The sequence below is a fragment of the Nerophis lumbriciformis genome, linkage group LG10 (assembly GCF_033978685.3).
Source record: "Nerophis lumbriciformis linkage group LG10, RoL_Nlum_v2.1, whole genome shotgun sequence".
NCBI lineage: Eukaryota > Metazoa > Chordata > Actinopteri > Syngnathiformes > Syngnathidae > Nerophis > Nerophis lumbriciformis.
The window spans coordinates 50172260-50188373 of record NC_084557.2 but is presented as its reverse complement, the minus strand read 5'-3'; the positions used below and the strand labels follow the sequence as shown (position 1 = coordinate 50188373).

General features: G+C 45.4%; 1 protein-coding gene across 4 annotated transcripts in view; it reads right to left on the bottom strand.

The window, feature by feature from the left end:
* Positions 1-7043: 7043 nt before the first annotated feature.
* megf11 (multiple EGF-like-domains 11) overlaps positions 7044-16114 on the bottom strand; it is a 559910-nt gene continuing 550839 nt past the window's right edge. For 3 of the 4 annotated variants that reach the window (XM_061969469.2, XM_061969472.2, XM_061969470.2), the window contains 2 exons: positions 13699-13899; positions 7044-7562 (listed from right to left, as the gene is read on the bottom strand). In XM_061969469.2, the coding sequence (XP_061825453.2) occupies positions 7384-7562; positions 13699-13899 (380 nt within the window). In that variant the 3' untranslated portion in view covers positions 7044-7383. The remainder of the gene's footprint in view (positions 7563-13698; positions 13900-16114) is intronic. The other variant, XM_061969471.2, reaches the window with a different exon arrangement.

Sequence of the window (16114 nt, the reverse complement as noted above, 5' to 3'; positions counted from 1 at the left end):
AAACCTAGTTCATAGTTGTTAGTTTCCTTTAATGCCAAACAAACACATACCAATCGTTGGTTAGAAGGCGATCGCCCAATTCGTCCTCGCTTTCTCCCGTGTCGCTGGCTGTCGTGTCGTTTTCGTCGCTTTCGCTTGCATACGGTTCAAACCGATATGGCTCAATAGCTTCAGTTTCTTCTTCAATTTCGTTTTCGCTACCTGCCTCCACACTACAACCATCCGTTTCAATACATGCGTAATCTGTTGAATCGCTTAAGCCGCTGAAATCCGAGTCTGAATCCGAGCTAATGTCGCTATATCTTGCTGTTCTTTCCGCCATGTTTGTTTGTGTTGGCTTCACTATGTGACGTCACAGGAAAATGGACGGGTGTATATAACGATGGTTAAAATCAAGCACTTTGAAGGTTTTTTTAGGGATATTGCGTGATGGGTAAAATTTTGAAAAAAACTTCGAAAAATAAAATAAGCCACTGGGAACTGATTTTTAATGGTTTTAACCATTCTGAAATTGTGATAATGTTCCCCTTTAAACAAGTTGAAAAACTTATTGGGGTGTTACCATCGAGTGGTCAATTGTACGGAATATGTACTGTACTGTGCAATCTACTAATAAAAGTTTCAATCAATGAAAATGTTCAGAAAGCTAAGAACCAAGATGGCCAAACTTCTCCCTTTACAGCTATTTCTATTTCATATTGACATTTTTATTTGTACACCAAGTCCTATTATCTCTAATCTGTTCTAGAAAGTCAGATAAAAACAATATTTCTCACAAAAAAATCGTGTAAATCCAATCAGTCCGTTCGAGACACTCAAAACCTTGAACAAAAACACATTTTATATTTGACAATAATGCTTAAAGTTGAATGAATGTATATTTAACAACACCTTTACCTTTATTGAAGACTCTCGTTAGTGAAGACGCCGATGATCAAAGTTCAAGAAGGGTAGGACAGAGCCAAGTTATTTTTAAATTAGTGTTTCTCACTTTTTTTTTTCAAAGTGCTAGCACTCACAACTTTTTTTGTACTCACAGTAGCCTCTATTCATAGCCAAAAAGCACAGAGACTCAGTCACCAATATATGGGATTCATATTTTGGGTACCGTATTTTCCGGACCATAAGGCGCACCGGATTATAAGGTGCACTGCCGATGAATGGTATATTTCTGATCTCTTTTCATATATAAGGCGCACCGGATTATAGGGCGGATTAAAGATTAAATGAGCTCAAAAATAGCTACAAATGAGTCATAATGATGCAATATGTACAAACAGCTAGCCTAAATAGCATGCTAGCATCGATTAGCTTGCAGTCATGCACTGACCAAATATGCCTGATTAGCACTCCAACAAGTCAATAACATCAACAAAGTTCACCTTTGTGCATTCACGCACAACATTTGGTGGACAAAATGAGACAAAAAAGGAGTGGCATAAAACATGTCTCACTGTGGCAGCATCGGAGAAAGTTGCACATGCCTAGTCTATAAAATCCGCTACACCTCAATTGTACGGAATATGTACTTCACTGTGCAATCTACTAATAAAAGTTTCAATCAATCAATCAATCAATCAAACAAACTACGGTGCGTTCAAGGACTGCCAAAATTAGTAGGACAAAACAGCGCTCGCCAAATCCTCTCATCAGTGAAGCATGTTTAATATCAACAGTGGGATTTCTAACAACTAGGAAGGTTTGTGTCATGTTTGCTCTCTTACAGGAACAATATTAAAACAACAATTATATTTTTTCCACCATCTTTTCCATTCTCATACATTTTTGAAAAAGCTCCAGGGAGCCACTAGGGCGGCGCTAAGGAGCCACATGCGGCTTGAGAGCCCCGACCTAGACATACATAATAAATGTCCTTCATTGAAGAATATTGCAGTCTAAAACATGCTGGTCAATATAAACAAGTATCAATAGTTTCATATCACCTACCTGATACAAAGTCTCAAAGGCAGAAGTGGGATAAAAAGTGTCCGCATCATTCAACTTCCTGAGCCTGAATTAATGAGTTATTGTGACCACGAGGTGTCGCAAAAAAAACAATTGCCACTCCACTTTTCCTTAAAGACAGCATAAGTCCATTCCAGATGGTTAATAATAAATAGGCTAGTGTTTCACATACTTACCATTGTTCCCTGTTTGACTAATTTCACCTGATTTTTTTAGCATTCCACACTACAAAAAAGGAAAAGTACCGTATTTTTTGGAGTATAAGTCGCACCGGAGTATAAGTCGCACCTGCCGAAAATGCATAATAAAGAAGGAAAAAAACATATATAAGTCGCACTGGAGCCCGGCCAAACTTAGAAAAAAACTGCGACTTATAGTCCGAAAAATACGGTATGTATCATTCCTGCTGATATTGTCCATCCATCCATCCATCTTCTTCCGCTTATCCGAGGTCGGGTCGCGGGGGCAGCAGCCTAAGCAGGGAAGCCCAGACTTCCCTCTCCCCAGCCACTTCGTCCAGCTCCTCCCGGGGGATCCCGAGGCGTTCCCAGGCCAGCCGGGAGACATAGTCTTCCCAACGTGTCCTGGGTCTTCCCCGTGGCCTCCTACCGGTCGGACGTGCCCTAAACACCTACCTAGGGAGGCGCTCGGGTGGCATCCTGACCAGATGCCCGAACCACCTCATCTGGCTCCTCTCCATGTGGAGGAGCAGCGGCTTTACTTTGAGCTCCTCCCGGATGACAGAGCTTCTCACCCTATCTCTAAGGGAGAGCCCCGCCACCCGGCGGAGGAAACTCATTTGGGCCGCTTGTACCCGTGATCTTGTCCTTTCGGTCATAACCCAAAGCTCGTGACCATAGGTGAGGATGGGAACGCAGATCGACCGGTAAATTGAGAGCTTTGCCTTCCGGCTCAGCTCCTTCTTCACCACAACGGATCGATACAGCGTCCGCATTACTGAAGATGCCGCACCGATCCGCCTGTCGATCTCACCATCCACTCTTCCCTCACTCGTGAACAAGACTCCGAGGTACTTGAACTCCTCCACTTGGGGCAAGATCTCCTCCCCAACCCGAAGATGGCACTCCACCCTTTTCCGGGCGAGAACCATGGACTCGGACTTGGAGGTGCTGATTCTCATCCCAGTCGCTTCACACTCAGCTGCGAACCGATCCAGTGAGAGCTGAAGATCCTGGCCAGATGAAGCCATCAGGACCACATCATCTGCAAAAAGCAGAGACCTAATCCCGCAGCCACCAAACCGGATCCCCTCAACGCCTTGACTGCGCCTAGAAATTCTGTCCATAAAAGTTATGAACAGAATGGGTGACAAAGGGCAGCCTTGGCGGAGTCCAACCCTCACCGGAAACGTGTCCGACTTACTGCCGGCAATGCGGACCAAGCTCTGACACTGATCGTACAGGGAGCGGACCGCCACAATCAGACAGTCCGAAACCCCATACTCTCTGAGCACTCCCCACAGGACTTCCCGAGGGACACGGTCGAATGCCTTCTCCAAGTCCACAAAGCACATGTAGACTGGTTGGGCAAACTCCCATGCACCCTCAAGGACCCTGCCGAGAGTATAGAGCTGGTCCACAGTTCCACGACCAGGACGAAAACCACACTGTTCCTCCTGAATCCGAGGTTTGACTATCCGGCGTAGCCTCCTCTCCAGTACACCTGAATAGACCTTACCGGGAAGGCTGAGGAGTGTGATCCCACGATAGTTAGAACACACCCTCCGGTTCCCTTTTTTAAAGAGAGGAACCACCACCCCGGTCTGCCAATCCAGAGGTACCGCCCCCGATGTCCACGCGATGCTGCAGAGTCTTGTCAACCAAGACAGCCCCACAGCATCTAGAGCCTTAAGGAACTCCGGGCGGATCTCATCTACCCCCGGGGCCTTGCCACCGAGGAGCTTTTTAACTACCTCAGCAACCTCAGCCCCAGAAATAGAAGAGCCCACCACAGATTCCCCAGGCACTGCTTCCTCATAGGAAGACGTGTTGGTGGGATTGAGGAGGTCTTCGAAGTATTCCCTCCACCGCTGCGTGCTGATATTGTAACGGATGAAAATATCAGTCTCGGCCAATATTGAAGGCTCCAATATCGCTACTGTATTGGAAGTGAAAATGTGTATCAGGACAACCCTAGTAAACCAAAACGCTACAAAAATGTTACCTTATTTTTCGGACTATAAGTCGCAGTATATTTTCATAGTTTGGTGCGACTTATACTCAGGAGCGACTTATGTGTGAAATGATGAACACATTAGCGTAAAAAATATCAAATAATATTATTTAGCTCATTCACGTAAGAGACTAGACGTATAAGATTTCATGGGATTTAGCGATTAGGAGTGACAGATTGTATAGCATGTTCTATATGTTATAGTTATTTGAATGACTCTTACCATAATATGTTACGTTAACATACCAGTTGGTTATTTATGCCTCATATAACGTACACTTATTCAGCCTGTTGTTCACTATTCTTTATTTATTAGGGACCGAGTCCCTTTGGGACAGAGGACCCTATTGAATTTCTAGCGTTTTATTATTATACCGCCGCCTCTTTGAGCTGTAATTTGACCCCCTTAACATGCTTCAAAACTCACCAAATTAGACACACTGGCGAAAATTGTGATCTAATCAAAAAACCAAACCCCAAAACACAAAATTGCGCTCTAGCGCCCCCTAGGAAGAAAACACAGACAAAACTGCCTCTAACTCCCAGTAGGAATGTTGTAGAGACATGAAACAAAAACCTCTACGTAGGTCTCACTTAGACCTAGATTTAATACACTGACAACCCCCAGAAAAAATCAACAGGAAGTTTGCAATTCCCCCTTCAAAACAAAAGTTGTGTAAAAAACAGTCACCTTTTTTCAAACATTATCTCCTCTGAGCGCGTTTGTCGTGTGGGCTTAAATTAGCACAGGAGAGAGATTGAACCCTTCCGATTAAAAGTTGATGAAAGAGTTTTAATTACTGCTCCGGTTTGGATTATATGAACCCTCAAAGTCGGTCCCGTCCATCGCTGCTTGCGGCTTTAATTTTAAATTGCCTTTCAAATCTCTATTCTTGGTGTTTGGTTTTATCAAATAAATTTCCCCAAAAAATGTAACTTATATATGTTTTTTTCCTTCTTTATTATGCATTTTTGGCCGGTGCGATTTATACTCCGGAGCGATTTATACTCCGAAAAATACGATAATCTCTCCAAAATTACTGGCTTGAGATGAGGCCACAGAGTGTTACCGTATTTTCCGCACCATAAGGCGCCCTGGGTTAAAAGCCGCGCCTTCAATGAACGGCATATTTCAAAACTTTGTCCACCTATAAGCCGCCCCGTGTTGTAAGCCGCATCTAACTGCGCTAAAGGAATGTCAAAAAAACAGTCAGATAGGTCAGTCAAACTTTAATAATATATTAAAAAAACAGCGTTCTAACAACTCTGTTCACTCCCAAAATGTACGCAAATGTGCAATCACAAACATACGTATATCAACATGGACAGAGCTGCGTGAAAAAAGCCACCCGGCCTCTTCGCGTAAACTTAAACTTACCTTAACCACTCGCTCATCTTTTCTTCATCCATCCCTTCGAGTTAGCTTTTATGATGACGCCGGCTGGAAAGGTCTCTTTTGGCAAGGTCTTCCTTTTGAATATCACCATGGGTGGAAGTTTCTGGCCATTAGCATGGCAAGCTAGAACCACAGTGAAGGATGACTTCTCATTCCCTGTGGTGCGAATATTCACCGTACGTGCTCCCGTTGTATCCACAGTGCGGTTCACAGGAATATCAGTTGCTGTGAAATAGTAATCCGTGTGCGGATGGAGAGATTGCGTCTTTTCATGAACCGGATCCCTGACGCTTAGTAGGAGCCATTTTGTGGTCTTTACAGATGTAAACACACAAAGGAAATGAAACGTACGGTATATCCGCGCGCTTTTTCTTCTTCTACGCGGGCGGGTGGTTGCTTACAGTAGAAGAAGAAGCGCTTCCTGTTCTATGGGGGCGGGTGCTTACCTTGGCGGTTGCTTGCGTAGAAGAAGAAGCGCTTCCTGTTCTACCGGGAAAAAAGATGGCGGCTGTTTACCGAAGTTGCGAGACCGAAACTTTATGAAAATGAATCGTAATATTAATCCATATATAAAGCGCACCGGGTTAAAAGCCGCACTGTCAGCTTTTGAGTAAATTTGTGGTTTTTAGGTAATAGTGCGGAAAATACGGTACATTTATTTACCTTGAAACAAGGTTGTGATGTAAAAAAAGGCTTTTAATTTGAAAAGTACTCAGCAAAACTACAAGCAGCATTGATATAACAGCAAACAATGAGGAAATATATGTAAAATATGAAAAGTGTCACTGGGCAATGATTTTCAACGTGATATTGCTTCTATAGCCGTGATGGAGTGGACATATGAATCATTCATTTTAACTCATAACAAATGACTATTGTTTAATACAAACATGTTTTTTTTTAATGAAGCAATGTCCCCCCACACACACACACAACTCCACAGGGAATTTGTAGGCGTTAAATTGGTCAGATAAAATATTATTTCACCTAATTTATCTCACAGAACGCGAGAGAGAGAGAGAGAGAGAGAGAGAGAGAACAAGAGAGAAGAGAGAATTTAATTTAAAAGGCTTCACAAAATGACATCTCACAAGTAGATAAATGTGATGTTTTGGTGTTATGTACATCAGTGTTCATGCTCATCTTTTTCATCTAATGTCGCACAAATGAAATCCACCATCACTATTAGAAATGAATTAGCTGTATAAATAGCAAACATAAAGGTCAAAACAGGAAATTGCAAAGCAAGACATTTGCAAGAAAACTTGTCTGACATAGAAAACAACACAAGATCCAGAGAGTTTGTTAGCGACGAGCACGTCCCAAATTGGGGACGTGTTTTTTTTTTTTTTTTCCAGCAGTGAACTCTGCTGACCTGAATATATCACAGCTTCAATGACACTGCAACACAAACGAAGCTTTTCAAGTTTGACACAGCCGTCCTCATTACCGCTGAGCCGTGAATAAAAAGACTAGTGGCATTATTACCTTTTTTTTTATTTTATTTTTTTAATGTATCCATGCTTTTTATCCATGTTGTCAGAGAAGGTGAGCTGTGATTGACTTTTTATTCCATCTGTGACGCCTGGACATCATCAATCTTTGCAGCTGTACACTCCTCACTGGGCACAACCATCACTCACAGTTTGTCTATAATCTGTCCGTGGCTTCGTCTGGAACAATTCCGTAAAGATCCGCGAGAAGCAGTTTGAAGGATCTGAGAAAAAAAAAAAAAAGGTGAATGATTGCTGGTGTGTGGACTTTCCTTCTTGTCCGTGGTGGAGCACATGGAGACAAAGGGCCTGGCTGCAGGGTGCAGGGCGGGTCCTCTAGAGCAGAGAGCTCGGGCTCTCTGGGGGTGTGTGCGTGGGGCTGTGGTGCATTGGCAGGATGTCATAGTGGTTGGGCACGTGGGGGGCGCTACGGGGAAGGTCGTAAGGGTTCTGGGAGAAGCCGGTAGCCATCCCGTTGGGCCCCTGCAGAACATTCACTGTGGGCTCTGCCATGGCTTGAGGTAGAAGGAGAAGGAGAGCAAAGTTAGGAGTAGGACGAGAAGGCAAAGTGCATGCATTACTGTACATGTACAGTCTGTTTCAACCTCAATTGTCTTTTCATAGCCGTTTAGGGTCATTTATAACCTCCCAATTTTCCTGCGAGATGGCAGGAAATATGGGAGTCCATCCATCCATCCATCTTCTTCCGCTTATCCGAGGTCGGGTCGCGGGGGCAGCAGCCTAAGCAGGGAAGCCCAGACTTCCCTCCCCCCAGCCACTTCGTCCAGCTCTTCCTGTGGGACCCCGAGGCGTTCCCAGGCCAGCCGGGAGACATAGTCTTCCCAACGTGTCCTGGGTCTTCCCCGCGGCCTCCTACCGGTCGGACGTGCCCTAAACACCTCCCTAGGGAGGCGTTTGGGTGGCATCCTGACCAGATGCCCGAACCACCTCATCTGGCTCCTCTCCATGTGGAGGAGCAGCGGCTTTACTTTGAGCTCCTCCCGGATGGCAGAGCTTCTCACCCTATCTCTAAGGGAGAGCCCCGCCACCCGGCGGAGGAAACTCATTTCGGCCGCTTGTACCCGTGATCTTGTCCTTTCGGTCATAACCCAAAGCTCATGACCATAGGTGAGGATGGGAACGTAGATCGACCGGTAAATTGAGAGCTTTGCCTTCCGGCTCAGCTCCTTCTTCACCACAACGGATCGATACAGCGTCCGCATTACTGAAGACGCCGCACCGATCCGCCTGTCGATCTCACCATCCACTCTTCCCCCACTCGTGAACAAGACTCCGAGGTACTTGAACTCCTCCACTTGGGGCAAGATCTCCTCCCCAACCAGGAGTTGGCACTCCACCCTTTTCCGGGCGAGAACCATGGACTCGGACTTGGAGGTGCTGATTCTCATCCCAGTCGCTTCACACTCGGCTGCGAACCGATCCAGTGAGAGCTGAAGATCCTGGCCAGATGAAGCCATCAGGACCACAAACATCAGACCTAATCCTGCAGCCACCAAACCAGATCCCCTCAACGCCTTGACTGCGCCTAGAAATTCTGTCCATAAAAGTTATGAACAGAATGGGTGACAAAGGGCAGCCTTGGCGGAGTCCAACCCTCACTGGAAACGTGTCCGACTTACTGCCGGCAATGCGGCCCAAGCTCTGGCACTGATCATACAGGGAGCGGACTGCCACAATCAGACAGTCCGATACCCCATACTCCCTGAGCACTCCCCACAGGACTTCCCGAGGGACATGCCTTCTCCAAGTCCACAAAACACATGTAGACTGGTTGGGCAAACTCCCATGCACCCTCAAGGACCCTGTCGAGAGTATAGAGCTGGTCCACAGTTCCACGACCAGGACCAAAACCACACTGTTCCTCCTGAATCCGAGGGTCGACTATCCGGCGTAGCCTCCTCTCCAGTACACCTGAATAGACCTTACCAGGAAGGCTGAGGAGTGTGATCCCACGATAGTTAGAACACACCCTCCGGTTCCCCTTCTTAAAGAGAGGAACCACCACCCCGGTCTGCCAATCCAGAGGTACCGCCCCCGATGTCCACGCGATGCTGCAGAGTCTTTTCAACCAAGACAGCCCCACAGCATCCAGAGCCTTAAGGGACTCCGGGTGGATCTCATCTACCCCTCTCATCTAATATGGGAGTCTCCCAGAAAAATTGTGAGGATTGTTGTCGCACTTCCTCATTAGAGCTTCCCATTTTGTGGGCACTTGTTGGGTTTTAACACATGCATTAACGCATACTTGCCAACCCTCACGATTTTCCCGGGAGACTCCCGAATTTCAGTGCCCCTCCCGAAAATCTCCCGGGGCAACCATTCTCCCGAATTTCTCCCGATTTCCAATATTGAGGGAGTGCCTTAAAGGGGAACATTATCACAATTTCAGAAGGGTTAAAACCATTAAAAATCAGTTCCCAGTGGCTTATTATATTTTTCGACGTTTTTTTCAAAATTTTACCCATCATGCAATATCCCTAAAAAAAGTTTCAAAGTGCCTGATTTTAACCATCGTTATATACACCCGTCCATTTTCCTGTGACGTCACATAGTGATGCCAACACAAACAAACATGGCGGATAGAACAGCAAGCTATAGCGACATTAGCTCGGATTCAGACTCGGATTTCAGCGGCTTAAGCGATTCAACAGATTACGCATGTATTGAAACGGATGGTTGTAGTGTGGAGGCAGGTAGCGAAAACGAAACTGAAGAAGAAACTGAAGCTATTGAGCCATATCGGTTTGAACCGTATGCAAGCCAAACCGAGGAAAACGACACGACAGCCAGCGACACGGGAGAAAGCGAGGACGAATTCGGCGATCGCCTTCTAACCAACGATTGGTATGTGTTTGTTTGGCATTAAAGGAAACTAACAACTATGAACTAGGTTTACAGCATATGAAATACATTTGGCAACAACATGCACTTTGAGAGTGCAGACAGCCCAGTTTTCATCAATTAATACATTCTGTAGACATACCCTCATCCGCGCTCTTTTCCTGAAAGCTGATCTGTCCAGTTTTGGAGTTGATGTCAGCAGGCCAGGGAAGCTAGGGTCGATAGGGGGTTTAGCTCGCTCGTCTGCGGGAACAAACTGCCGCCATTGCTTGCCGTGCTGCCGAGGTCCTTTGTCCCTGAATTGCTCACACACTCCGGCAGATTCAATGGGGGTCTGGCGGCAGATTCCTTTGACTTTATGGTTGGAAATGCATCTGCTTTGAGTGTCGCAGGATATCCACACATTCTTGCCATCTCTGTCGTAGCATAGCTTTCGTCGGTAAAGTGTGCGGAACAAACGACTGACCATTTCGTCGGCTTTCCCCACAGCCTCGTATTTTGAACAAATTTCGTCCAATTTCTTGCCACTTTGGCATCTTTGGGCCACTGGTGCAACTTGAATCCGTCCCTGTTGGTGTTGTTACACCCTCCGACAACACACCGACGAGGCATGATGTCTCCAAGGTACGGAAAACAGTCGAAAAAACGGAAAATAACAGAGCTGATTTGACTCGGTGTTTGAGAAAATGGCAGATTGCTTCCCGATGTGACGTCACGTTGTGACGTCATCGCTCCGAGAGCGAATATTAGAAAGGCGTTTAATTCGCCAAAATTCACCCATTTAGACTTCGGAAATCAGTTAAAAAAATATATGATCTTTTTTCTGCAACATCAAGGTATATATTGACGCTTACATAGGTCTGGTGATAATGTTCTCCTTTAAAAGACACACTGCAAAAAGTCAGTGTTCAAAAACAAGAAAAAAAACAACAAAAATGAGGGGTATTTTACTTGAACTAGGCAAAATGATCTGCCAATAGAACAAGAAAATTTGGCTTGTCAAGACTTTCCAAAACAAGTAAAATTAGCTAACCTCAATGAACCCAAAACTACCTTAAAATAAGTATATTCTCACTAATAACAAGTGCACTTTTCTTGGGAGTGGGGCGGGGGGCGTGGTTTGGGGCGTGGTTAAGAGGGGAGGAGTATATTTACAGCTAGAATTCACCAAGTAATATATATATATATATATATATATATATATATATATATATATATATATATGTATATATATATATATATACACACACACACATATATAAGAAATACTCGACTTTCAGTGAATTCTAGCTACATATATATATATTTATTTATTTATTTTAAATAAAATAAATACTTGAATTTCAGTGTTCATTTATTTACACATATACACACACATAACACTCATCTACTCATTGTTGAGTTAAGGGTTGAATTGTCCATCCTTGTTCTATTCTCTGTCACTATTTTTCTAACCATGCTGAACACCCTCTCTGATGATGCATTGCTGTGTGGCACGCACAAAAGTGCTTTCATCAAATGCACTAGAGTCTGGAATCTTCCATCCCTCCCTAGCATGGCCCAAAACCGGTCAATCTCTGCTTCCTGAGGAAGATCTTCACTGCCAAGCACTTGGTAGTCCACTACTTCTTCCCGGAGGCTATCCAGGTCCAATCGCAGCTGTGGCTTGGAACTTAAAAGCGTATTTCTTCATCTTACTCGTCGTCGGCGTCGCCACGGCTGTATCTTCCTCGTTCTTCTGCTTCGTCTCCTTGTTGTGTGCGCAGTTGTGCACTGCACTCTCTAAAAGCCCTAGATGTTATTGTCACATATGCATGTACAGTAGATGGCAGTATTGTCCTGTTTAGGAGTGTCACAACATTGCTGTTTATGGCAGACAAACTGCTTTACGGTAGACGAAAACGTGACTGCTGTTGTTGTGTGTTGTTACCGCGCTGGGAGGACGTTAATGAAACTGCCTAACAATAAACCCACATAAGAAACCAAGAACTCGCCTTCCATCGTTCAGTTATAACGTGTTTATATTGTGGGAAAGCGGACGTGAATACAGGCTGTCCTCACTCAGGTCTGCATGGAGCTGGAGGGGGCGTGGCCTCCAGCTCCGCCTGAATTTCGGGAGATTTTCGGGAGAAAATTTGTCCCGGGAGGTTTTCGGGAGAGGCGCTGAATTTCGGGAGTCTCCCGGAAAATCCGGGAGGGTTGGCAAGTATGACTACGGTAACTACGCAGTAGAACACGGGAATAGAGCAGCAGCGAGAGAATTTAACATTAACGAATGAATGGTGCGGAGGTGGAGGAAGCAACATGATGACCTGCGCCAAGTAAAGAAGACTAAACAGAGTTTCCGAGGGAACAAAGCGAGATGGCTACAGTTGAAGGACAAACTGGTTGTTGAACAGAGAGCAGCAAGTAGAAGTGTCAGTACAATCACTATTTGTTTTCTTGACATTCCCTTTAGCGTAGCTCCATCTAATGGATGCATAACGTAACCCCAGACTCTACTGTAGCCTCTATTCTATGCGCCTTATAATGCGGTGCGCCTTATATATGAACAGTTTTAAAATAGGCCATTCATTGAAGGCTGCCCTTTGTCACCCATTCTGTTCATAACTTTTATGGACAGAATTTCTAGGCGCAGTCAAGGCGTTGAGGGGATCCGGTTTGGTGGCTGCAGGATTAGGTCTCTGCTTTTTGCAGATGATGTGGTCCTGATGGCTTCATCTGGCCAGGATCTTCAGCTCTCACTGGATCGGTTCACAGCTGAGTGTGAAGTGATTGGGATGAGAATCAGCACCTCCAAGTCCGAGTCCATGGTTCTCGCCCGGAAAAGGGTGGAGTGCCATCTCCGGGTTGGGGAGGAGATCTTGCCCCAAGTGGAGGAGTTCAAGTACCTCGGAGTCTTGTTCACGAGTGAGGGAAGAGTGGATCGTGAGATCGACAGGCGGATCGGTGCGGCGTCTTCAGTAATACGGACGCTGTATGGATCCGTTGTGGTGAAGAAGGAGCTGAGCCGGAAGGCAAAGCTCTCAATTTACCGGTCGATCTACGTTCCCATCCTCACCTATGGTCATGAGCTTTGGGTTATTACCGAAAGGACAAGATCACGGGTACAAGCGGACTAAATGAGTTTCCTCCGCCGGGTGGCGGGTCTCTCCCTTAGAGATAGGGTGAGAAGCTCTGTCATCCGGGGGGAGCTCAAAGTAAAGCCGCTACTCCTCCACATCGAGAGGAGCCAGATGAGGTGGTTCGGGCATCTGGTCAGGATGCCACCCGAACGCCTCCCTAGGGAGGTGTTTTGGGCACGTCCGACCGGTAGGAGGCCACGGGGAAGACCCAGGACACGTTGGGAAGACTATGTCTCCCGGCTGGCCTGGGAACGCCTCGGGATCCCCCGGGAGGAGCTGGACGAAGTGGCCGGGGAGAGGGAAGTCTGGGCTTCCCTGCTTAGACTGCTGCCTAATGGATGGATGGATTCATTGAAGGTGCGCCTTATAATCCGGTGCGCCTTATAGTGCGGAAAATACGATACTTTTAGATATTTAGGGAAAGTAAATAAAAAAAGACTTTTCTCTTTAATTATGATGATGATTTCTGGTTATGTTAGGCCAGCAGAGACGGCCTGGCTGGCCCTGACGGCACACCCCTGGATTTGAGATACTATTGTTTTGAGTTAAGAGCTCCATCACAGAAACAAGCTTGTTGAGGAACTACTCTATTTAGAAAGTATTTTATTGAGTACTGTAGAAAACACAATTAAGGATTATTACCGGGGGAACACAACACACTCACCGACATCATAGATGTTCCTGGTGGCAGCGCCTAGGAGGGTGGCGGTGCCTCCAAAGGGAACCTCGCGGTGAGAGGGGGATTTCATCTCCACGTAGCTGCTCTCTGTGTGCTTGCACACCAACCCGGGGGGATCCCTGATGGTGGCGTAGGGATTCTCCGTGTTCAGGGTACAGGGACTGTTCATGGATCCCTTGATGTAATCTGTGACAGCACATTGAGGGACAGTAAAGATGGAGCGATGGTGACTCGTGGAGCAGCAGTGCGGGCGGAAGAGTCAAAAAGTTACACTTCTTTTGCTCGATAACGACGTTAAAAAGTCATTTGAGCACAAAGGGGAGACAGCAGAGGGCTAATCTCTTCCATAGCAGTCTCATCGGTCAGTCTAAGAGGCCTCATTAGAGACCACAGCGAGCTTTCTTCAGACTCTTCACACCCTTTGGTCTCTCACGTTCACCCGCGACTGCACTGTACGGGAGAGCCAATGATGAATCGAGCGTGGAGCCACTGAAGGCAATTACCATCAGAACAAAACTCAGCCCATCATGATCTTGTTCAAAGACTTTTCCACATAAATCATGGAGGATAGATATTGGAGTTGGGGCATACTTGCCAACCTTGAGACCTCCGATTTCGGGAGGTGGGGGTGTGGGGGGTGGGGGGCGTGGTCGGGGGTGGGGCGTGGTTGGGGCGTGGTTAAGATATATATATATATATAAGAAATACTTGACTTTCAGTGAATTCTAGCTATATATATATATATTTTATTATATATATATATATATATATATATATATATATATATATATATATATATATATATATATATATATATATATATATAAATAAAATAAATACTTGAATTGCAGTGTTCATTTATTTACACATTTACACACACATAACACTCATCTACTCATTGTTGAGTTAAGGGTTGAATTTGTGACGACGTGGTCGCATGGTGATGCGGGTGTGTTCTCCCAGGGATGCAGACGGCTTCGGACACAGCTTGCAGGTAGGAATATGATTTATTTAACATATAAATCATACGGTGAATAACAAAAAAACATGCACGTAGCACAAAAGGCAAAAAACAAAAGGGCTAACGTGGGAGCTAGCAAGCCAGAATAGCCTAGCGTGAGAACTAGCAGCTAAGAAACAGGAAATAATCGTCGTCATCAGTTGTGTAAGAACAAACTAGGAAGCCAGACCGAGTGAGGCCAGGGCAAAGACTAAATAGCCCTCTGATTAGTGCCCGGGCAACAGGTGCGCGTCCCGAACACTAACCAGAGGCAGGTGAATGTAATCTGTCGACATGGCAACAGAAACAAACGAAACTCAAGGTGCTGAAAACACGTGACTCAAACATAAACAAACTATGATCCGGGCAGCGGATCGTAACAGAATTGTCCATCCTAGTTCTATTCTCTGTCACTATTTCAGAACACACACATTATACAAATATACATTATAAAATCAATAAGAAAACCGGAGCTCTAATTTGGGAGTCTGAATTAGGATCAGAAGTTCCTATATAAACATTGCGCACTCACGTCGCCTTTTTGTATTGATTACTGCAGCTGTGCACTGGATTCATTCACAAATACAAACTACAACTCACAAACACTTTAGAGTTAGGCTCCACCATCAGAATGTGTACTTAAACTTATAAAGATCACATGGATATTATTCAGTGAGTTGATTCACCAAAACTAACCTGTTATACAGGAGGAAAAAGCACACAGGACGTTTCAATTGTTCACAGACTGGTCGCGCTCATCAGAATGACAAGACACTTCCGGTCTGCAGGTGATAGCATTCAATTGGGAAGAAACGCCCTACTGCCCCCTACTGACCAATGTGAATACTGATAAATGTGTAATGACAGCTCCAAAAACGAATTCAAACCACAAAATAAAATAAATAAATCAACACAAAAATGTGACACATTATGGGTGGGTCACATATGCATGTACAGTAGATGGCAGTATTGTCCTGTTTAAAAGTGTCACAACATTGCTGTTTACGGCAGACCAACTGCTTTACGGGGGACGAAAACTTGACTGCTGTTGTTGTGTGTTGTTACCGCGCTGGGAGGACGTTAATAAAACTGCCTAACAATAAACACACATAAGAAACCAAGAACTCGCCCTCCATCATTAGCTGTTTATATTGTGGGAAAGCGGACGTGTGAACAGGCTGTCAACACGTCACTCAGGTCCGCATGGAGCTGGAGGGGGCGTGGCCTCCAGCTCCGCCTGAATTTCGGGAGATTTTCGGGAGAAAATTTGTCCCGGGAGGTTTTCAGGAGACGCGCTGAATTTCGGGAGTCTCCCGGAAAATCCGGGAGGGTTGGCAAGTATGAGTTGGGGTCACACTCAGGTGGCGTTGGAAACCATTTGGTGAAAGTGATTGAAGGACA